The 25703-nt window shown below is 37.9% G+C and overlaps 1 protein-coding gene across 1 annotated transcript; it reads right to left on the bottom strand.

Moving 5' to 3' along the window:
* Window positions 1–12271: 12271 nt before the first annotated feature.
* LOC110901343 (homogentisate phytyltransferase 1, chloroplastic) lies at window positions 12272–24957 on the bottom strand. Its single transcript, XM_022148176.2, has 10 exons — window positions 24675–24957; window positions 24082–24165; window positions 23784–23942; window positions 19755–19844; window positions 19540–19641; window positions 19299–19394; window positions 19153–19224; window positions 18963–19058; window positions 12975–13079; window positions 12272–12762 (listed from the first exon to the last, which is right to left on the bottom strand). The coding sequence occupies exons 1-10, from the start codon at window positions 24942–24944 to the stop codon at window positions 12718–12720; spliced, it is 1119 nt and encodes a 372-aa protein (XP_022003868.2). The 5' UTR covers window positions 24945–24957; the 3' UTR covers window positions 12272–12717.
* Between the last annotated feature and the right edge of the window lie 746 nt (window positions 24958–25703).

Raw genomic sequence — 25703 nt, 5'->3', positions numbered from 1 at the left:
TTGACAAGTGACCTAATCTGCCGAGCAACCCAAGGTGAGTTCACACACTAAAAGCATGCGTCCCGCGGAGGGACACGAACAAACTACCAACTTTGGGAAGAACATTTTGGACCCATTACTCCGGGGGAAACAGAATGGGTAATTACTATCTCCGGGGGAGATACGTTTGGATATTATTTATAAATCACAACTAGCCATGCTAAACGAAACTCTATCACCTTAAGTCCCTGCTTACAGTACCGATTAATCGCCGGGGGCGAACGGGTTATTAGTTGATAGCGCTATTAGGTTTGACAACCTCACACCGTGACCGGGGGGATCGGGCGTGAACTAGTAGACCTTGCAACATGGTCAATGACGATGGACATTGACTCGGGGCACGAATATTTATATTCCGTCAACAGTTTCGGTATCCACAGTTTAGTGAGCTTACAGATGGGGTAGCTCCCCGTAACGTGATTATAAATGCTTTATCTAAACAACTTAAGTTTTTGGTAAATTAAAACTGGACAACTAGTGAACTCACTCAGCATTATTGTTGACCCCTTACTGCATGCTTTGCAGGTAACCAGTGACTCAGGAGCTGCTGCTTGGGGATGTGTAGTGTTCGTCAAACCCGTGTGTTGGGTTAATTATTTTGAACTAAGAACCATCTTTAAAAACTACTTTGGTTTATGCTTCCGCTGTTTTGTTAAACTAATTACCGAACCTAAACTCTGATGTTACTTATTACTTCGGATATTAAATATTTCTACTATTAATGAGATGCTCAGTATAATTGGTGGCTGGATCCTGGTCAGTCACGCCCTCGAAGCGGGTGTTATCCGCAGGTGGATTTTGGGGGTGTGACAGATTGGTATCAGAGCCATTGGTTATAGTGAACTTGGTTTTAAAAAGGGGAAAAATCTTTTTGGAGAAAACCAGACTATAACCTGTGACTCGCGACGACACTACACTCCAAGTGCAAGGCTCGACACATTTGACCTCATAGCTCGGACCAGTGTTTACTTGTTTGCTTACCTTATGTCTCCTGTTATGCTATACGTGCTAGTGTGCCTAAATTAGATAGATACACCTCTCTCTTCTATCTCATTCTCGCTACATTACGACATCACACTCATACTGTGTTTTCTGGTTATGAAGACAATGAGTGGACGCGGAAGAGGAAACATTAACATGACACAGGCTCAGTTCACTAACCTGCTCAACACAGTGGCTGCAGCTTTCGCAGCTCACCCTATAGGTAAGCTCGTTGTTTTAGGATGTTTAGATCCTACCGCCACATCGTCTTTTCGCCTCTAAGTCTATACGCTTCGCTTCTCACGAACAGGTCAGCATGCACCTGCGCAACCACCCGTGTGTACTTTCAAAACTTTCATGGATTGCAAGCCTCTCCCTTTCAACGGCACTGAGGGTGCCATAGGTCTTCTGCATTGGATTGAGAAAGTTGAAGCTGTCTTTGCTGTCTGTGAGTGTCCCCCTGCAAATTGGGTGAAGTTTGCTACTGCTACACTTGAAGGAAACGCGCTTTCTTGGTGGAAGGCGCAAATTCAGATGTTTGGTTTGGAAACTGCTAATGCTACCGCGTGGGAGGATTTCAAGGACATGATTAAGGAGGAATACTGTCACCGGGATGACATCCACAAGCTTGAGAATGAGTACTGTGCGCTTAAGATGGTTGGGTCAGAGATTGAAACTTACACCAAGCTGTCCAACGACTATGCTGCTCTTTGCCCAAACATGTCTCGACCTATGTACCGAAGAATCGAACTGTACATCAAGGGTTTGGCTCCAGAAATTCGAAGCCATGTAACTTCAGCCAACCACACTACCATTCAGCCGATCGTTCGACTTGCTCACAAACTCACTGATCAGGCCGTAGAGGAGGGCAGGTTGCCCAAAAGGATCAGTGCTACTGTCGGAACTTCTAGTGACAACAAGCGTAAGTGGGAGGGAAATCAAAGCAAGGATGCTAACCCCACTCAGGCCCCAGCGCAGCAAAGGAAAACCGAAAGCAACAAGGGCGCTCAACAACAGGGTGGCTATCGCGGTAACCACCCCAAGTGCAACAAGTGCAATCGACATCACAGCGGGCAGTGTGTGAAAGGTCAGTGTCAGCGATGTAACAAAATGGGGCATGAGGCCAAGGACTGTAGGAGTCCACGTCCCGTGGGGCAGAACCAGCAGCAACAACATCACGGGAATGCCAAGGGTTGTTTCCAGTGTGGAGCTGAGGGGCACTATAAGAAGAATTGCCCTGAACTGAACCAGAACCGCAACAACAATCAGGGAGCTGGAAACAACGATCAGAACAACAATGCTGGGAATGGTGCTAGGGGAAGGGCTTTTGTGATTGGAGCTGGAGAAGCAAGGAATGACCCCAATGTCGTGGCGGGTAAGTTCCTACTCGATGATCGTTATGTTTCTGTATTATTTGATTCTGGAGCCGATGCTAGTTATGTGTCTCTACGTATTAGAAAGAAGCTTAAGCGTCCGCTTTCGTTACTAAGTTCCCCTCATATCGTCGAGTTAGCCAATGGTAGAAACATCGAGGCCTCACATGTTATCAACGGCTGCCAACTAGAATTGTCTGGTCAGACATTTAGTATCGATCTTTTCCCTGTTACTCTTGGAAGCTTTGACGTCGTTGTTGGTATGGATTGGTTATCCAAGCATCGCGCTGAGATCCTCTGTCAAGAGAAAGCAGTTCGTATTCCCCGTCGTTCTGGCAAACCCCTCATTGTACAAGGTGGCAAAGGCGGAGAAATCTCCGGCGTTATCTCTTTCTTGAAGGCCCAGAAGTGTTTACGAAAAGGGCACACCGCTATCTTAGCACTTGTCACCAACACGCAGGAAAAGGAAAAGAGGATTGAAGACTTTCCAGTAGTGCGTGACTACCCCGAGGTATTTCCTGAAGAACTACCTGGACTCCCTCCCCATCGTCAGGTCGAATTCCAAATCGAGCTAGCTCCCGGAGCAGCGCCCATAGCTCGTGCGCCTTATCGACTAGCCCCCGCAGAATTGAAGGAACTCTCTACTCAGCTACAGGAACTATTGGATAAAGGGTTTATCCGCCCTAGTTCATCACCCTGGGGAGCACCGGTACTCTTTGTTAAGAAGAAGGATGGCACGTTTCGAATGTGCATTGACTATCGTGAGCTGAACAAGGTTACCATCAAGAATCGTTACCTTCTCCCGCGAATCGACGATTTGTTCGATCAACTGCAAGGATCGAGCTACTATTCTAAGATTGACCTGCGATCAGGCTACCATCAGCTAAGGGTCCGTAATGAAGACATCTCCAAAACGGCATTCAGAACTCGTTATGGTCATTATGAATTCCTCGTTATGCCCTTTGGAATGACCAACGCGCCTGCAGTGTTCATGGATCTTATGAACCGAGTGTGCAAACCCTACCTCGACAAATTCGTGATCGTGTTTATAGACGACATCTTGATCTACTCGAAAAGTCAGGAAGAGCATGAACAGCACCTACGCCTTATCCTCGAACTCCTTCGCAATGAGCAACTGTATGCCAAGTTCTCGAAATGCGACTTCTGGCTTCGGGAGGTCCATTTCCTTGGGCACGTGGTTAACAAGGATGGAATCCACGTCGACCCTGCAAAGATCGACTCTATAAAGAACTGGCCTACGCCTAAGACTCCCACTGAAGTTCGCCAATTCTTGGGATTGGCAGGTTACTACCGCAGATTCATTCAGGGATTCTCAAAGATTGCACAACCCCTCACTACGCTCACTCAGAAAGGCGTCACCTACAAGTGGAATGAAGCACAGGAATCTGCTTTTCAGAGGCTTAAGGATAACCTCTGTAGTGCTCCTATTCTCTCGTTGCCTGAAGGCACTGACGACTTTGTGGTTTACTGTGATGCATCCATCCATGGGCTCGGTTGTGTGTTAATGCAACGCGACAAGGTTATTGCTTACGCCTCTCGACAACTCAAGACACACGAAAGGAACTACACAACGCATGATTTGGAACTGGGAGCAGTGATCTTTGCGCTTAAGATATGGAGACATTACCTGTACGGTACCAAGTGCACTATCTACACCGATCACAGGAGTCTCGAGCATATCTTCAAGCAAAAGGAATTAAACATGCGACAACGTCGATGGGTCGAACTCCTGAATGATTATGAATGCGCCATCAAGTACCATCCGGGCAAGGCCAATGTCGTGGCAGACGCCCTCAGCCGAAAGGACACTACGCCAAAGCGTGTGCGAGCATTGCAACTTACCATCCAGTCTAATCTCCCTACCCAGATCCGAAATGCTCAGATCGAAGCTCTGAAACCGGAAAACATCAGGGCTGAGTCCCTGCGAGGATCGAGGCAACAACTAGAGCAAAAAGAAGACGGCGCTTACTATGTGGCAGGGCGCATTTGGGTCCCACTCTACGGAGATCTACGAGAACTGGTGATGGACGAAGCCCATAAGTCCCGTTATTCAGTACATCCTGGTTCAGATAAGATGTACCACGACTTAAGAACCACATACTGGTGGCCTGGCATGAAAGCCCACATAGCAGCATACGTTGGCAAATGTTTGACCTGCGCAAGAGTCAAGACTGAGTATCAGAAACCAGCAGGCCTACTCCAGCAACCCGAAATCCCGAAGTGGAAATGGGAACAGATTTCCATGGATTTTGTTACAGGACTACCTAGATCCCAACGCGGGAATGACACTATTTGGGTGATAGTAGATCGATTGACTAAGTCTGCACACTTTCTGGCCATTAAGGAAACAGACAAGTTTTCTACCTTGGCAGAGATCTATTTAAAGGAAGTAGTCTCCAGGCAGGGGTGCCAACTTCTATTATTTCCGACCGAGACGCTCGTTTTACTTCCGAGTTGTGGCAAGCTATGCACAAATCCTTTGGCTCACGTTTGGACATGAGCACCGCTTACCACCCACAAACGGATGGGCAGTCTGAACGCACCATCCAAACCCTGGAAGACATGCTTAGAGCATGTGTGATCGATTTTGGCAAGAACTGGGAGAAGCATCTACCGCTGGTGGAATTCTCCTACAACAACAGCTACCACACTAGCATTCAGGCGGCACCTTTTGAGGCATTGTACGGTCGTAAATGCCGATCACCTCTCTGCTGGGCAGAAGTCGGTGATAGTCAACTCATAGGCCCAGAACTAGTGGTAGATACAACGGAAAAGATTTCCCAGATAAGGCAACGCATGGCGGCAGCTCGTGACCGTCAGAAAAGCTACGCTGATAAGCGTAGGAAACCGCTAGAATTCCAGGTCGGGGACCGGGTTCTACTTAAAGTCTCACCTTGGAAGGGTGTGGTTCGTTTCGGTAAACGAGGCAAGTTGAATCCACGATATGTTGGACCATTCGAGATTACCGAGAAAATCGGTAAGGTTGCTTATAGATTGAACCTGCCTGCAGAGCTGAGTGCAGTGCACAATGTCTTTCACGTGTCTAATCTGAAGAAGTGTCTGTCAGATGAAACACTCATAATTCCTTTCAAGGAACTCACTATTGATGAACAGCTACACTTTACTGAGGAACCGATTGAGATCACGGATCGAGAGATCAAAACCCTCAAACGTAGCCAGATACCTCTCGTGCGAGTTCGTTGGAACTCACGACGTGGCCCAGAGTTTACCTGGGAGCGGGAAGACCAGATGAAGTCCAAGTACCCCCAGTTGTTCCCAAACGAAACCCCAGCACTGAAGCTACAACTGAATTTCGGGACGAAATTCCAAACTAACGGGGGGATGATGTGACACCCCGTTGAAACACTCTAGCTTGACAGTGGCTGCTTTAACTTTCGGGACGAAAGTTCTTAAAACTTGGGGATAATGTGACACTCTAGGTTTTTCCGAACGAACACCTTGTAATATTTTGTGTATATAAAGGTTATTAAATGAAAACGTGATCTTTATTTGCTTTATGTGTATTGTATGTACGTATTATATATTTATGAGAGCCGAGACCACGACCCGAGACCATGACTCGCAACCACTCGGTTGCGAGTGGGCCACTCGGTCTCGAGTGGGCCTTTGGGCCGTAACCGGTTTGGGCCGAAACCCCTTAGCCTACTTTGAACCTTGTATAAATTCCCACCTTTCCCCCACTTCCTTCATTTTACACACACAAACACTTCTAGTCTCTCTCACTAGAAAACCCTCTACAAACACCACTTCCTTCTCCAAAATCTCGGTTCAAGCTCAAGGATCTCGGACAAGAAACTCGGTCAAGATCATCACTCGGACACTTCATCTTCTCTCATTTTCTTCCTTTGTTTTCGGCTCATTCTTCTCCTTCTCAACCGGTTAGTGTTATCTTTATGTGCATAGAATTTATGAAAGGTTTATGGACTAGAATGTGTTTGGTTAGAAACATTATGCATGATTCTAGGATGATTTGTGAAGTTGACTATATGTGAAAACCATTTATGTATGAATACTTGCTAACATGTTTAAAATGACTAACAAAAGGTAGTCTAAGAATAATTATGGCTAACCATACCATGCTCCTTTATTTCTTGCAAAAATGATGATGATTAAACATAAGATTTCGGCTATATAATGTATGTTTTCTTGTTTTGCATCATGATCTTGTCAAAAATATGTAAGTTTTGGTTCAAGAATGTGTGATTATGTTTGACATGAAAACCCTAAAAATGATGAACATAGGATGAACTTGTTTGAATATGATTGAAGATTTCAAAATGGCAAAGTTTGATCTATTTTACTAATAGTCAGATTAGGCAAAGTTGTTAGTGGAACCTCATTGGCTGTTTCCCGATTTGGGCCTGAATACATGGTATAAATTGGACTGATGCATATCACGTGTACATGAAAGGGACAGCATTCCGACTCACAACCGCACCGTTGCGACTCGCAACCAAGGCATGACAACTCGAGACCACGTAGTTGCGACTCGCAACCATAGCATGACAACTCGAAACCACGTGATTGCGACTCGAGACTACGACGGTTGCGACTCGCAACCACAACGTGACAACTCGAGACCACACGGTTGCGACTCGCAACCACAGCGTGACAAGCCGAGACCTCCTGGTTGCGACTCGAGACCGTCTGGTTGCGAGTGGGCTGTCCATTTTGGTTATTGGGCCGATATGTGTAATATGGGCTATTTGTTGACTGGACTATGTGTTACTGTTTGATTTCGTAAATGATAAGGCCGGCCCAGTAACCCACTGTTTACGTGTATGCATGATACGTGTTAGTTATGTGTAAGTTTTTACGTGAATGCTTGTACACCAAACCTGACCTATAACGGTAACCATGTTAGGACGTGGTGACCAACGTATTTGACAAGTGACCTAATCTGCCGAGCAACCCAAGGTGAGTTCACACACTAAAAGCATGCGTCCCGCGGAGGGACACGAACAAACTACCAACTTTGGGAAGAACATTTTGGACCCATTACTCCGGGGGAAACAGAATGGGTAATTACTATCTCCGAGGGAGATACGTTTGGATATTATTTATAAATCACAACTAGCCATGCTAAACGAAACTCTATCACCTTAAGTCCCTGCTTACAGTACCGATTAATCGCCGGGGGCGAACAGGTTATTAGTTGATAGCGCTATTAGGTTTGACAACCTCACACCGTGACCGGGGGGATCGGGCGTGAACTAGTAGACCTTGCAACATGGTCAATGACGATGGACATTGACTCGGGGCACGAATATTTATATTCCGTCAACAGTTTCGGTATCCACAGTTTAGTGAGCTTACAGATGGGGTAGCTCCCCGTAACGTGATTATAAATGCTTTATCTAAACAACTTAAGTTTTTGGTAAATTAAAACTGGACAACTAGTGAACTCACTCAGCATTATTGTTGACCCCTTACTGCATGCTTTGCAGGTAACCAGTGACTCAGGAGCTGCTGCTTGGGGATGTGTAGTGTTCGTCAAACCCGTGTGTTGGGTTAATTATTTTGAACTAAGAACCATCTTTAAAAACTACTTTGGTTTATGCTTCCGCTGTTTTGTTAAACTAATTACCGAACCTAAACTCTGATGTTACTTATTACTTCGGATATTAAATATTTCTACTATTAATGAGATGCTCAGTATAATTGGTGGCTGGATCCTGGTCAGTCACGCCCTCGAAGCGGGTGTTATCCGCAGGTGGATTTTGGGGGTGTGACATGTTACTACACAAACAGTTAGAGAAAGTTGAATTATATGTCATTAATGTGTTTTATTATCCTACACACCCCCTGGATGTTCCTACACACCCTCAGGATGTTCTTACACAAACATATAATATTCGTACAACCTTTTTAAGGGTTATGTTCCTACACAAAGAGTTAGAGAAAGTTGAATTATATGTTTGTGTAGTAAGTATGTCATATGAAGTAGGGTGGTTAAATAAATTAATAAATTAATTAATTTATATATCTTCTTTTATTTTTAAGTTATAAAGTGAAAACCATAAATGAACTAATTTGAATAGCTAGATTATAGGAAATTATTACATTAATTATAATGTTAAATTACCTCATTACCCTTATGAATAAAGCATTCTTATTGGTTAACTTTTCTTCTTTTTTTCTCAAGATTTTTTTCTTCTCATTTGAACTTCCCACTATATATATATATATATATATATATATATATATATAGGGGAGGATTTAAATGAGAACGCTAAATATTTGTGAGAACCGTGAGAACAAATGAAAAAACCATGAGAACTTGGTCAAAAACAATTCAAATTCAAAATTTTTTTCTACACTTATCATTATTATTCGAATACAATGTTAGAAATTCAATTTACACGTTTAAATTTACGTGAATTCATAAATAAAGAAAATTTACACATGTGTAAGTTTGCCATTTACACATGTGTAAATCTGCTATATTCACACATGTGTAAAAAATCTAAAAAGAAGGATTTTGAAATGAGAAATGAATTATTTGATGTTATAAATTCTTGTTTTGATGTTGTACCTTAATTACAATGAGGTTTGTATAAAAAAAATTGGTTTTGATTGATTTTTTCATTCGTTCTCACGGTTCTCGCAATATTTAGCGTTCTCAAGATAACCCTCCCCTATATATATATAATATATAGTGGAGGGTTCAAATGAGAAGAAATTCTTTATAAGAAGAAAAAAGAAGAAATTTCAACCAATAGAAATGCTTCATTAGACTTCATTTAATATTTGTACTTAATGTAACTATAAGGGTATATTAGTAAACTTACATACATCATTAATTGGTAGTTTCATCTTTAATAACTAACTATATTAAATTTGTAACTTATTTTTAAGATATATATTTTTCACAAAAAATAAAAATAAAAATTCATTTATAGTGTAGGATAAATACGAGGCGTGTAGGATAATTTACGAGGTGTGTAGGATAAATTTTCAATATGTGTAGGATAAATTTCGAAATGTGTAGGATAACTTTTGATGTGTGTAGGCAAAAATATTTAGTGTGAAGGATTATAGTCTTAATGACTAATTAATTAGTCAAACATAATAATAAATGAGATGAGAAAAAAACTATTTAATGTTTTACAATTATACCCTTTTATTCTTTTTCTTCTCAATAAATTTTTTCTTCTAAAATGAACCTTCCACTATATATATATATATATATATATATATATATATATATATATATATATATATATAGGGTGGAGTTATTGTAAAAAAGACCAAAAGTGTGAGAAAGGTAAGAAAGAATCTCAGCCATTAGATCTAAATTAATTGAAAAGGGTATAATTGTAAATGCATTAAGAAATTCAAATATGGTAATCCTTGATTTAAGGATTTGGAGAGAAAAATCCTTGATTTAAGGACTTATAACCGTCCATAAATACAACACCATTCAGAGCATGTTCATGACATGGTGTTTTAAATATAACAACATTCAGAAAATATAACACCATTCAGCACAAATATAACACCATTCAGCACAAAAAAAAAACACCATTCACACAAAAATAACATCATTCAGCACAAAATATAACACCATTCAGCACAAAAAAAAAACATAATTCACACAAAAATAACATCATTCAGCACAAAATATAACACCATTCAGCACAAAAAACACCATTCACACAAAAATAATATCATTCAGCAAAAAAATAACACCATTCAGCACCAAAAAAACACCATTCAGCAGTAAATAAAATAAACACCATTCAGTACAGGAATATAACACCATTCAGTAAAAGAAATATAACATCATTCAGAAAAAAAAAACATCATTCAGAAAAGAAAAAAACACCATTAAGAAAAGAAAAACAACACCATTCAGAAAAGAAAAAAACACCATTCAGAAAAGAAAAAAAACACCATTCAGAAAGGAAAAAATAACACCATTCAGTACACAAAAATAACACCATTCAGTACAAGATATAACACCATTCAGTAAAGAAAATATAACACCTCTGTATCATCTTCTCCACTTCCGGCGAAGAGATTTCTGTCACTGTCTCCAGCGACTAACCGGCGAGATCAGTCCGTTAACCCCTCGCATCACTATCGCCTCAACCACCTAATTTAAATCACCATCATAGCCGCCGCTAACCATAAATACAGAAATTAATTCATTTCTGCACCAAACCCATAAACCTTCTACAAAACGCATCATATGTTCTTCCCAGTCAGATTCTTGGCGGCCCCGTCGATAACGACTGTTATACATAACCTGTTAATTCTCGGCGGCACAATTGAGTTTTAATCACTCAAAAAACCAGCCACTGTCGTGCGATAGATCGAATTTGAAGAGAGAGATAGATCGAATTTGAAGAGAGAGAGAGCTATGGTCGTGCGAGAGGGGAGAGAGATCGAAATTGTAGGGATTTTGATTACAGTTACATATTTTGAATGGATATAAAGACTTTATTACCCCTATAATTTTCAATTCAGTCCAAATTAAGAAAAATATTTACATTTTGGTCCCTATTGATCTCAACCATTAGATCAAAAGATCTAATGGCTGAGATTCTTTCTTACCTTTCTCACACTTTGGGCCTTTTTTACAGGATCCTAACTCTCTCTCTCTCTCTCTCTCTCTCTCTATATATATATATATATATATATATATATAAAACAAGCGTGACAAAAATATATATATTACAAGCAAGTCTTAAAAATATATTATTTTTAAGAAATATAATTCCGGAAAATATAAAAATCATAAGAAATGATTTTTTATAATTAGTACAAAATACATGAGTATTTATACACAAATACATGTATACTTGACTAAGTACACATTTGGTAAGATATTAAGTATATCCAAACTAAAATAATATTGAAAATATTATTAAGTATATCCAAACAAAAATAAGATATTAAGTATATCCAAACTAAAATAATATTGAAAATATTATTTAGCAATTTACCTATTTTTATTTTGAAAAATAATATACGTATACATATATGCGGACAAGTTAAAAATATATTATTTTTAACACATATCATTTTTAAATTATATATATGTATATATATTTTTGAGAATAAAAAATATATATAATTACAAATAGAAAATACAATTTAAATTAACAATAACACGACGAACGGGTGAGACCCGACTATAATGGGCACGACCCACACATGTCTCGGACATGCACATCTCACTCCTGCGAGGCACAAAGCCGCAATAAATAAATCCGTTAACACAACTCACACATGTACAAAATTATATATTTTGTAAAATATATATCTTAACAATTCAAGAACATATACATCTAAAACAAAACAAACACATAAGACAAGATGGATAACTTGTACGTAGTGAATTACAAGTTTAGGCGATTAACATACGTAAAACATTTATAGGTTACGTCATAAACCAAGAAGGAACTAGTGAAGTTTATGACGCACGAAGACGCAAAACAGTGAGTTCATGTCCCCTTTTTTAAACATTTTCTTGTTTTCAAAACTTTGGAGAAAATACATGTACAATGGTATGTTAAAACTAAGGAATGATACAATAGATCATGTGCGAATAGGGTTTACGTAAGCACCATTAATCTATGTTTAGACCAAGGAACAAAATGTTAGATCTAGCGGGTTTTGGCAGCCTCACTCTTGGTCCACATTGACCCACACGGAAGAGTGCTTTTGGGTCATAGTCGAGGGGTAATCGACTTATAAATCGCCTAGGTTTGGAGGCTTCCTATGTCATCACACATGTTAATGTCCTCGCGAAACATTAGCGATCTCGATTTCCTTACATTTACATTTACAGTTTACAACTTAATACATTTTTACATTTACATACCATGTTTCATACAAATATAACTCATACATTTTATACAAACTGCATGAATTCACACCAACTTTGTTGATGATTTTTCGAACTTACATGTATTTCAGGAAATTAGTGGAAGCTTTGCGGGTTTACGTTTCAAGAAGTCACATGTCTACACTCCATGCCACTTTTTTAGGATTTTTATCATATCCCGCTTCTTTACGGTGACATGAGGAATAAATCCTTGACATTTAGAATTTGAAATGTGATGTAAACTTTTAAACTTGTTATCTTTTGGAAGTGATGTAAACACTTTACTTAACTTATGTTTGAATACGAATCTACGAATGGCATTTGGAGTTTGTTTTATTCATGTAGTATGTTTACTTATTCGTATGCAATGAGAATCAATCACCATCACATCTCACGCTTGCGCCTCTGAGCGGGTGTGACAACATGTCATTTGTATCTTCTTCATGCTTAGAATCTTAATATGGGCACCAGCAAGTACTCCATGTAGTACAACTGTAAAAAAGTAAACAATTTTATGTGATTTGAAAATATAACAAAGTTGTTTTTTAATTCAATTATTTTATTAAATTATATGTGTAAATAACATACTCTAATCATGTTAAAGAAGTTATACTTTTGATAAAACATGTATATATTTTTAAATTGTACAAGTAATACCTTCCACATAAACATCGTGTATATATTTTTAAATTGACAAGTAATACCTTCCACATAAACATGTAGAATGATTCAGTGGCCTCTATACTGTTGAGATCTACCAAGTTTGCCTTCCTCCAAACAACAAAACCAAGAATGCTATGAGCAATTACCTATTCACCACCATTAAATGTAATAAGGTTTAATTAGTTTCTGTGCTTGAAAATATTACTTAAACCTGTAAAGATATAATCAAAACTCGGACTAGTTGCATGCGTATTTGCGTAGTGATATGAATATACCACACCTTGATGAACACATTTTTATAAAATAAATTGGAAAAACATGTCAATATGAAAACAAACTATTTATCTAAGTGGGTTTCGACCTGACGTGAAGGCATTTAGACTTTGCCAAACACGTGAATTTCATTTTAAGTTCGTGTAGTGTCACAAAACCACGTCTTTAATCAATCAAATAAAACGGGTTATCTAAGTGGGTTTGACCTGATGTGAACACATTTAGACTTTGTGAAATCCACATATTTCGTTTTAGGTCTATGTTGTGTCACAAACAACTTTAATCAACCAAATTTTAAAAAGGATGTATATTTTATGCATATAGAGTAAGTGATCATAACTTCTAATATACATGATCTTGAGCTAATATGAGTTCTTTATCGAGAGTCATATAGATAAATCTAATTAATATACTATATAACCATCTAGATTATATATATATATTATATAGGGGAAGGATGTATAGAAAACTCACTTTAATTTAGAAAACCCGGGAAACTCAAAGCTCCCGATGTTTTTTTTTCTTGAAAAAATTTACACATGTTATATACATGTTTTTAAGGGTTTTGGGCAAAAAAAAAATCAAAAAAGCGCCGAGTAGATATTTTTAAAAAAAATAAACAAGTTTTGGTGTAACACATGTTACATTCATCTGACATATTTGTAACATGTGTTACACCAAAACTTGTTTATTTTTTTTAAAAATATCTACTCGGCGCTTTTTTGATTTTTTTTTGCCCAAAACCCTTAAAAACATGTATATAACATGTGTAAATTTTTTCAAGAAAAAAAAACATCGGGAGCTTTGAGTTTCCCGGGTTTTCCAAATTAAAGTGGGTTTTCTATAGATACTTACATTATATATATATATATATATATATATATACATATATATATATACATATATATATATATATATATATAGGGGAAGGTTCATTTGAGAAGAAATTTAATGTGAGAAGAAAAAGAAGAAATGGCATATTAGTAAAATACTACTTCATTTATAACTCATATCATTAATTTTTAACTCTTTAATTAATTATTAACTAATCATTAATTATCATACATATAATCTACAAAACCTACACATATCAAAATTTTCCTACATATACCCTACACATTATATAATTTTAACCTACGCAGTCGAAATTTATCCTACACACCTCGATATATATCCTACGCAACTCGTAATTTATCCTACACAACTAGTAATTTATTCTACACCTTAAATTAAGTTGTTTTTTTTTAATTTGGAAAAAAGCATATATTTTGAAAAAGAGTTACAAATTTAATTTAGTTAGTTATTAAAGGGGAAGAATAATTAATGATTTTTGTAAGTTTACCAATATACCCTTATATTAAAATTAAATGCAAATATTAAATAAAGTAAAATGAAGCATTCTTATTGGTTGAAACTTCTTCTTTTTTCTTCTTACAAAAAAATTCTTCTCATTTAAACCCTCCACTATATATATACATATATATATATATATATAGTCATAGAAATAACTCTAATGATGATACCGTAATCTATTCATTGATAAATATATACTCCACCTAAACTATCATGTCAATCGAGGAATCTAGTTTTGATTTAGACTTGTTGAATGAGATCTAGGATCTTGAGTGAGTAGGGACCCATAGTAGACCTCTTTTAAGTGTATGAAGAGAATGGTGTAATTGTGTGTTTTGTGTTGATAACTGCAATTAGGGTTTTACAAGAGAAATGATTATATCCTTAGCCTATATTTACATAATACTACCTCTAACTATCACTAATTACATTGTTTCTTATATTCCCATGCAAGCTAAGGCTCGAAATGACCTGTAGCTTGGAGCGTAAAAAGGTAAATTTATGTGTAGGTGGAAGCTTTTAAAGATGTCTGTAATTTGATCTTTTTGTCGATATGAATTGCACCAGTAGTTTTCCTTATACAACTTTTCTCGTACGAAGTGAAAGACTGGATTTTTGGTGAGATATGTACACCGAGATTATCGCACCAGAGAGTTAGAGCAGAAGTTGTGTCTTTCTCAAGCTATTTTAGTAAAGCTTCTAACCATGTGAGTTCAGCCACAATGTCCGTTAGAACTTTGTATTCTGATTTTGTGGATGATCGAGAAACTGCTTTATGTTGTCGTGCGATCCAGGAAATACTGAGGTTGGAACCCATATATATATGTATATATAGTGAATCCCCCCTCCCCGTGGATCAGCGTTCATTAGCGCAGCCAGCCCAATCAACATTCGAGAAAGCACGTAGGCTAGAGGAACCCTGTCAATGAGCGTCAGTAAAAGCTTGTAGATAAGAGCTGGAGTCATGATGAATACTTAGCCCGTTATCAAGTGTGTATCAAAAAATGTATTTTGCAATGGAGCAATGGTTCTCCGAGGGAGCATGTATGTATTGGAACACCTTGCCAATAGCAAAAGTGATGTTCGGTTTGTACAAGGAAACATATTGAAGTGTCCCAACTAACTGACGATATTTCATTGGAATTGTGAACAAAGGGCTCTCACCGAGAAACAATTATAGTGAGGTGCTCATGGGGAATGATACAAGTTTGCAGTCAATGAAGGTTTCTGATGTAAGAGATCAGAGATGTGCTTATTTTGGGAAAGAATAATGTTCTTGCCTTGTGGACCCAACTCAATCCATAGAAATATTAAAAAGCAGAAAGATCCTTGACAACAAATGCTTTGTTGAGTAATTAAATAACACGATTAATTGCAGTTGTGTCGTTGCTAGTGACTATGATATCGTCCACATAAACTAGGATGTAGAGAAGATTTTTTCCATGTTTGTAGGTCAATGGAGAAAGGTTAGTTTTGATCCAAGAGACCCTTAGTTGTGGAAAACATGTGACAGACAAATAAACCAGGGCTCGTGTGGCTTGTTTTAGTCCGTAAGGCGATTTGTGCAGCAGGGAGACATTATCTGGATGTTTTGGATCAACAAAGCCTTATGGTTGTTTCAAGTAATCTGTCGCTGACGAAGTGGCCATTGCTTTGTGAAAACAAGGGATAGAACCGCCCGAATTGTTGTGGACTTGACTAAAGGGCTAAATGCCTTGTTAAAATCAATGCCATGTTGTTGGGGAAAACCTTTTGCAACAAGGAAAACTTTGTAGCATATAGAGACATAGTGTTGATATTTCTTTATCCTATAAACCAACTTCCAATAATTAACTATACTTTTGGGAACAAGAGGTATGATAGGCTAACTACCACTTTGATTCGTTCTTGAAATTCGTCGGCCATGGCTTGGTGCCACTCCGGATGTTTGTTTGTAAAGGATGTGAGTTTGACAAAGGTTTGTGAATGGATGACAACTTTATTCGTAGATCGGCTATATGGAACACGAGGTTTGTGATTTTGGCGAAGGTTTGAGGGAGGTTAACGGGGAGGAGGATGAGGGGGAAGAGATTGTGAGTTAGATGAAGAACTAGAAGGAGTAGGAATAGTAAGAGTGGTTGGTGATTGAGGAGTGTCTGATGTAGATGGCGTGGTTGATTGTGTAGAGGCAATGTTTGGAGGAAAGGGTGTAGGGAGGGCTTGTAAGTAGTGCCATCATGTTGAGGTATGAAATCAAAAAGTGAAGTGTAAATGTTTAAAGAATAACTTGGATGAGTAACAGACTAAGTAAGGGTTTAAAATGGAAAATTGTGTTCTAGAAATCGAACATGCCTACCATTATAGATACGATTTGTTATGAGATCAAGGCATCTGTTTCCATGATGTTAGGGACTCCATCTAAGAAAGACACAAGAGGTAGAGCAAAAATCCATTTTTTATGGTTTGTAGGGTCTCAAATAAGGAAAACATTTACAACCAAACACTTAAAGGAATGAGTAGTCATGATGTCAACTAAAGATATTTCCAAAGGGCGATTTGTTGGTGGATATCCTGGGTGGCATGCGATTGATCAGATAGATAGATGTGTCAAAAATAAAATGCTAGATTCGTTGTGGAACTTGTGATTGTGTGAGAAGACTAAGACCAGTTTCAACAACATCGCGATGACGAAGTTCAACAAAGTCATTTAGTTCACTCATATGAGGGCATGTTAAGCGACGAATAATGCCAAGGGATGTGAAATATGTGAATGAATGAAATTTGTAAGTGTGTTATAAGGTCAGATTTGTATGCTAATGCAAAGATCCACATATAACCAAAGAAATGATCAACACACGACAAAAAGTGTCAATGGCCAGCAGATGAAAAGATAGGTGCGGGCCCCAAACAGTTCAAAATAATTGCAATTGTGAAAAATAGAATAGGATCAATGTAGTTTTGTGGACTTGCCCAATGGACAAGCAGTGCTGAAAATGGGATGTGAAGTTTTGGTTACTAGTAAAGAATAACTAGAAAGCATGAATTGAAGAGGTTGATTATGTAGTTGATCAAGCCTTGGATGCCACACATATGAGGATGTACATGTGGAAGAGAATGCATGCTAATTGATGGAGCGAAGATCCGGAGGACGAAAAATGTAATGACCATGCTCCAGTGAGCAGGCCGGTGCATGTAGACTTGTCATTCACAACAAAATAAAATGAATAGGATTCAAAGAAACCATTGTTATCCAAGCAGAATTTTGAAAAGACACAAGATTCTTTTTGATTTTGTGGACCATGGAGAATGTCAAATATGTTAAAAGAATTTTGTGAAGAATGAATTTAGGAAGAACCAATGTCAAAAATAGGTAGACCTTTACCATTACTAGGGGTACAAACAAGCTAAGCCATGGGCGGACCTAGAGTGATAGAAGGGGTAACCTCCGTTGCCCCTTGACGCTCCGACGACAGTGGAAATTTTGAAAAAATTTGACATTTTTTCAATTTCGTTACCCCTTTTTATTGAAACGTTACCCCTATGCTGATCTTTTAGATCCGCCATTGAGCTAAGCTACTCAAGCTCAATTTAAAAAAAAAAAACAGCTCAAAACGAGCGAGCTTAAACGAGCTCGACTCGAGTCTAAGCCTAAAAACAAACTCGTTTGGTGGATGAGCCCGAGCTTTGCTTATCGAGCTCGAGCTAACCCACGAGTCTAAACAAATCCCTTGTTTATATAATGCTTAACTAGTATATTAAATATATATTTAAATAATAATAATTACTATTCATAAAATTATGAAAACATAACTATATTATATATAAAGTAATAACTATAATTAATAAATAACAAATGAGCCGAAATCGAGTTGAAAAGCGAAACATTGTATGAAACCTTTGTATACGAAACTAGTGTATACAAATTTAAACCTTTGTATGCAAAATATGTGTGCGCAACCTATATGCGAAAGGAGGTGTCGCAGACTAATGAACAGTGGCGGCAGCAACAACAGCAAAAACGATGAGATTGAAGACGATGATGATGATGGTAATAGGAACAATGAAGAATAGCCTTGCTTGTGAGGAAGATATCAGCAACATAAGTAATTTCCAGCGTTTGTGACTAGAAAACGGGCTCTAACAAAGTAATTTCCAGCGTTTGTGACTAGAAAACGGGCTCTAACAAAAAAAAAATGACCGGTGATTGTGACCGACTTTCAGAGACATACACAACGGTAATGATTGTTTTAATACAAACAGAGTTCTTGGCTTTGATACCAAGTTATACTCTTAAGTGTGTGAAAAGTATGGTGTAACTATGTGTTTTATATATTTAACCCAAATTTAGTTAGCTCTAAGTATCACTAATAACTAATTATATTGTGTCTAATACCCATTATGATTAGAATATATATGTACGTTACCATTGCTAGCCGGATCCACAAATGGGTTGATGATAATCCTATTAATATAGCTACACCGTATATCAGTTCAAGAAGCCATATACAAATCCAAAACACCTGCAAAAAACTCCACAGTATGTTTCTAAATTTTAATAAAATATTGGATGATTATTTTGACTTGGTAGATATATGGTTTGGTTTTGGTTCTAACCCGTTTTTGGCCGAATTTTGACGCAAAAGAGTGAAATCCATGTCGCTTATCTCCTTCGACATCAGGAATGTCCTAAAATACAATATTTAATATATAGAAACAATAACTATGCTAGAAAAATATGCTAATTTGCAACATTTGTGTACCTTAAATATTAGCAATGCCATCGAGTGGATACCCATGATTCCAAATACAAAAATGGCATGCTTTGATAGTGAGAGTGGCCTTCCATGTATGTTTGTCTGTAAAGATCATCTTTGTTAAATAGTTTGACTTTGATGATCACATAAAGTATATATCTCTGGATAACTTTCAAAAAATATATATGCATTTGGATATATGTATCAAGATTAATTCAAGTTTCAAGAATTTGTGTAGATAATAAACCTGAGCATGGAGGTGAAACAACATAGGAAGAGTCACCCCCTGAAATAACCAACTGCATATTGCGACAACTACCGGATACTTTTTCCATCGTAGTAAAGGTAACTAGAAATATACACAGCAAGGGTTGAGACAAATATGCTTTGAAGCTAGAGAACTTGATGTTAGAAACGTGGTTGAAAACATGAATTGGTACTGTAGTACAAATAAAGACTCACATGAACCGAATATGCAGTTCCGACAGTATACCATAAGAAGAGACATAACTTTAAATGCCATGATTTAACACTCCATCCTAGGCAGAAACCCTGATTCATATAAAAACATGGATAGCATGTTAATATTGTGACATTTTTTAACGACGTGCCAACTATCGTGACACCGGGCGTTGTGGCCAAGGTCGACTACTCGACCGCCGCCAGCCCCTTGGCTATCCTATATGTGCGGAAACCCGACCTCCACCCGCCCGAAGGCACGACAGTGAAATAATCGGTAAAACCTCGTCTCCCATCCAAGACGAACCGGCGCCACCCGTATTCGCTTTTCACCTGGATGTTAATATTGTAACCTGATTCCTGAATATAAATTATGCATTTGTTTATTAACAAGAAAACAAATGTACTTGGTGCAATCTCAATTAAAAAAGGTAGGGTCCGGAGAGGTGAGATGAGATGAGATTAGGGCAAACATTTTCTTTATACTATGAGATTGAGAGCTGTTGTTCGGGATAAGAAATGAGTGGTTGGGATTTATTAGGGGACACCGTGTTCCGGATTAACCAATCGCGACGACATTTGTTTTATCGCCGTTATTGATGACGTCGCTATTGGTAGGTAAGGCTACACGGTATGGGGGTCGGCCCCGGCCCGTCGCGGGTCGGCGACGGTCCAAACACCGTGCCGCCCCCATCCCGTCCCGTCCCCAACGTCTGTTGGTGCACTTGTGTCTGTACTTTGTCTGTATTCGGTCTGTATGTAAACGATGTCCTAAGTCAGTCTGTAAGTTGACCAAGTCAACTATCCTCCTAGTTTGACTTGGACAACATGATGTTGTCTGGATCGAAGGATAGCCTCGAAGGATACAACTGATCCTTCGAGGTGCTCGAAAGATATGGTTCGACCATGGTTCAACCATTAGACATCGAAGGATGATCCTTCGATGTCCATGCTGATCGTTCGAGCTCCCTGTCTTCGATAGATGATCCTTCGGACCATCTATCGAGTCCTTCGACCAGAACTGCTATGTATGGGTATAAATACCCATGCAGTGTGTTAGTGTGAGAGAGATGCACACATAGAGAGTTAGAGAAACTCTGCTGAAAAACACATACACACACACTTTAGAGAGTTTGCAAATAGATTGTAAACATTGTGCTTGTAACCGTAAACCTTCATACGTATTAATACAGTGGTGTTAATCGGTGAACTTCTTGTGTTCTTGTGTTTGTTCTTGCTTCATCCCGGTTTGCCTACTAGCTTGGATTCCGCACTCGCTAGTGGGTTAGTATAACAAGGTTTAGGTTGTTCTCGATCCTCCGAGAAAAGGGACCTACAACGTCCCTTTTCGGACGATCTCGACGAAGCAAAAAGGTGTGGGCCCCCCATATGACCGTTTGAATATTAATAAAAAAAAAAAAAAAACTAACGGCTACTTTTCAAATAAATACCCATTTCAATACCATTTTTATAAATACTCACACCCTTAACCCCTTTTTTCACCACTTTTCACCCAATATCACCCCATCTCTCTCACATTTTATAAACCACTCATCTCTTTTTATAAAAAGTCTTCATATTTTGCATCATTTTTTACCCGCTTCCACACCATTTCTCGCTAAAAAAATATCATGGCTTCACCCGTTTCTTCAATTTCCTCAATTTCATCAATGTCTTCATCGTCTTCGTCCGAGTGGTATTCATCATCTTCGGAAGAGGATGTTATTATGCACAACATGATTATGAACGCGGCTCAAGTGTTCATGTCGGCCGCTGAAGGGTCGTCCCAACCGCTAACCAGACGAGCAAAATATAATCGAGACCAAGAAGGTATTTTAATTTTTTTTGTATGTTTTAAAATGTATGTTTTTTTTATATAGATTTTAAAATGTATGTTTTAATTAATTTCATTTTTGTTTTGTTCTAAATTTATAGCCGGCCACGATAAACTAGTAGCCGATTATTTTGCCGACGAACCCGTGTACCCAGCCGAGATTTTTCGACGTCGTTTCCGCATGAGTCGTCGACTGTTCTTACGTATTGCAGGCGACATGGCCCAGTCTGATCCGTTTTTTACATTGCGAAACGATGCTAGGGGTCAAAGGGGTTTCAGCAATTTACAAAAATGTACGTCGGCCATTCGCCAACTTGCGTACGGTTACGCACCAGATGCATTAGACGAGTACATTAGGATGTCTGAAAGAACCGCACGTCGATGTTTATACAAGTTTTGCCAATGGGTTGTCAAATTGTATAGCAAGCGATACCTGCGGAAACCGAACGTAAACGACGTTCAAAAATTATATCAAGCCCACGAACAGAGACATGGTTTCCCAGGAATGCTCGGGAGCATTGATTGCATGCACTGGCAGTGGCAGAACTGCCCGGTTGCATGGCAAGGTCAGTATACTAGGGGAGATCAGGGACATCCGACTATCATTCTAGAGGCTGTTGCGTCACAGGATCTCTGGATATGGCATGCTTTTTTTGGTCTACCTGGTTCACTCAACGACCTCAACATCATATACCAGTCACAGATTTTTGATGATGTAGTGGCGGGTACAGGTCCAGACACAAGCTTTACGGTTTCAGGGGTGGAGTACAGGCGAGGTTACTACCTAGCCGATGGGATATACCCAACGTACTCGACAATTGTTAAAACTGTCCCGCACCCGACCGACGACAAAAGGAAAAAATTTGCAAAGTTTCAGGAGGGCGCAAGAAAAGATATTGAACGGGCTTTTGGTGTTCTACAAAAAAAATGGCACATCATTTCTATTCCAGCACGTTCGCAAACACCAAGGAGGTTACGACACATTATGTACGCTTGTATCATCCTTCATAACATGATCATTGAAGACGAAGGGAGAGCGATATGTGATTACGACGAAAACGCGTCTACTGGAAATTCTGTTCCAGTTAGTGAGCAAGAACAAGATTTGAACGCCTTCGCTCTACGTAACGAGTACACACATCACAACCTACAAGCGGACTTGGTGGAGCATATTTGGAACAACGCTGAAAACGAACCAGCCCACCACATGGAAGACGACGACTAGTAGCTTATTTTAGTATGTTAGGATATTTTTACGTTTTTTTTTTTTAACTTTAGGTTTTTAAGTTTATGTTTTTTTTAGTTTATTTTTTTTAAGTTTAATTTTTTTTATGTTTATGTAATGTTTTATAATATTAATTAAAATATTTTATTACTTTATTTGTTAAATGTTTAAAAAAAGATGGAGATTTAAAAAAAAAATATATAAAAGTGGTGGAGGATGATGACTAGGACCATCCTCCCATGCCCTCTAGTTTTGGAGGATGATCCATCCTTGGGAGGACTATGATGTGGCGCCTACGTGGCGGATCATCCTCCAAGGATGGTCCATCACCATACCATGTAGTCTAATTCTTGTTGTGGTAGGATATGCAACTGCACATAGCCCATTATCTTGGGGCCCTAAATTTTAATTTGTTTACTATATTAATATATAAAAAAAATTAAGGAGAAACCTATAAATATTTAAAACCCAATAAATTTTAACCCACTAAGCATTTTTTAGAAACTAACCCAACAAACTTTTTTGTTTAAGCCCATCTAAACTCATTTGCCATTTAAATCATCTAAAACCCATTTAACGTAATTACAAAAATTAAACATTTAAACATAACTAAAATACTAAGTAGCCTCACGATTCATTTAGATATGTGAAATATATATTTTGTTACAATAAGTTAATAATTTTGTTTTGTTTATTGTTTTTACAATTGTCATCACATTAATGGATATTATATGTATATAAGGACTTGTTTTTTTCCTAGTCACATAGGGCACTCAAATTCTGAGAGACGACCCTGGTTGGTCCTAATAAGACCCCAGTTCAAGAACCTTTTACAGTGTAAAAACAAAAATAATATAAGGTATAACAATAATAACCATACTGCACTACCAATAACAAAAGATAGCAATAAAACTAGAAGTAACAGCAACAGTAGTAGAAGAGAAGAAAATAAAAAGACTGAAACTTGGCATACCAATATCGCATACAAAGAGGTGATTCGAATTCCTTCTTTAACTGAAAGTTCGCCGGATGCCAATGGCAAGTATGGCTTGTTAATCTTGTCGATCTCGATGTCTGAGAGTTGATTAAAGCCCACAACATACAAATTGGCCAAACAGCCACCGATAACCGCCTAAACTTTCATGTTGAATTAATCTCATTTGAAGTTTAATATAAAGTGCAAAAAGGTATGTAACAAGTGAAAAAAACAAACCTCATTTGAAGTTTAATGTAAAGTGCAAAAAGGTATGTAACAAGTGAAAAAAACAAACCTGCAAAACTCCAAGAAAAAAGGATGGGGTTAAGTCTGAAAGACTCTGCACGGCTAGCAAAGAAATTGAAATAATGGACAATACCTGCTCAACAAATTAAAAAAAAAAAAAAAAAAGTTTAATCATCTATTTAGCCTTCCCAAAACATTTTATTGTAATAAATATTCATAACTAATTTAACTTCTACTTATGGATTTAGCCTTCCCAAAAACATTCAATTATTGTAATAATTTTTCATAACTAATCCAAGTTCTATTTATAATTTATTCACTTAGTCATAATCATAAATAAAAAAGAAGTTGCAACAAAGAAACAATACCAAACTTGAGTGCTTTTTTAAAATATAAAAAAAAAAAGTTTAAGGGGCAGAATTTTGTGTTTAGTAGGGTAGGGTTTGCTATTAAGAAGGGGTAGCGGCGCAGCTTGTTGCCCGTCTACCTACCATTAGTCTGTAATCGTCTTTGTTTTAATGAAAATTGAACTTAATTGCAAAAAAAAAAATAATAAGTAATGAAACTTGGATAATATAGTTACATTATTGTCAGAAATGTCTTTTTTATGGTCACTAGATGTTGTAGGAATAGAAGTTATACCGTCCCTTTAAGAACATAAACTCTTGAATATTTGTAAATAGCATTCAACATAGCTCCAATGGATTTTCCTTTGTTTTGTGTACCAGTAGCTACCAAATTGGCTTGTGCATCACAAGAGGATTCAGCGGAAGTGTTTGCCAGAAATTTTGATTTTCGGTTTCGCAGTTGATCATCTCCATTCATTTTCTTGTTTGCGCTTTCAGGGCGGTCCATGTTGGCGACAATCTGATTATACCAACCTTTGATAACCTGCTTTGTTATATGACTCATAGCTAACTATGGATTTTGCCTGTTGTATAAGTGATATTGAAGAAAACACGTTTAGAAGACTATAAATACCGGAAACAATAAGCTAGTTTTTGTTACAAGGCGTACAGTTATCAGTTATTTTAAAATATATATTGTGCGACATGTACAATTACCATAATGATTAGACCAACATTGTCAACTAATATTTTATAATATCCTGTGTACAATGAGACGACTCTGGTGAGTTATTTATATAATAACATGGCGACGATACCTTAGTCTCTTCGATAATTTATTGATGGATTACGACGAGACCTATGACTAAAAGTGTTAATTTTTATATTTTATATGTTCTTTAGTCACTCATCGGATCCATCGGTGGTTACCAGAGATCACCGAAAATTATGTAAAAATTAAAAGTTACACAGCCTGCTCTAATTGGTTATCCTCGACAACTAACTTTGAAAGGGGTAGCTTTTTTTTAGTCTTTTGAGCAGAAAGGTGGATTATAGTCACAATTTTGTAATGAATTGGTGCAAGTGGGTGTCGGAGAGGTGTAATATTTTTTCTTGGAGAGCGGAGTTGCATAAAATACCTACAAAGACGGCGTTATCAAGGAGGAATATCTCGGCCCCATTGGATACATGTGTTTTAATTATGTGATGAGTACAAGGAGACAATATTTTGTCTTGGCTTGCTCGGCGACTTCGATGGTGTGGCATCGGTTTTGTGCATGGTGTAAATTACCCCCTATCTTTGAGTTTTCGTTCAAGGATTTAA

Source organism: Helianthus annuus, chromosome 13 (genome assembly GCF_002127325.2).
Source record: "Helianthus annuus cultivar XRQ/B chromosome 13, HanXRQr2.0-SUNRISE, whole genome shotgun sequence".
NCBI classification, from domain to species: Eukaryota; Viridiplantae; Streptophyta; class Magnoliopsida; order Asterales; family Asteraceae; genus Helianthus; species Helianthus annuus.
This window is presented reverse-complemented; position numbering and strand designations above follow the sequence as displayed.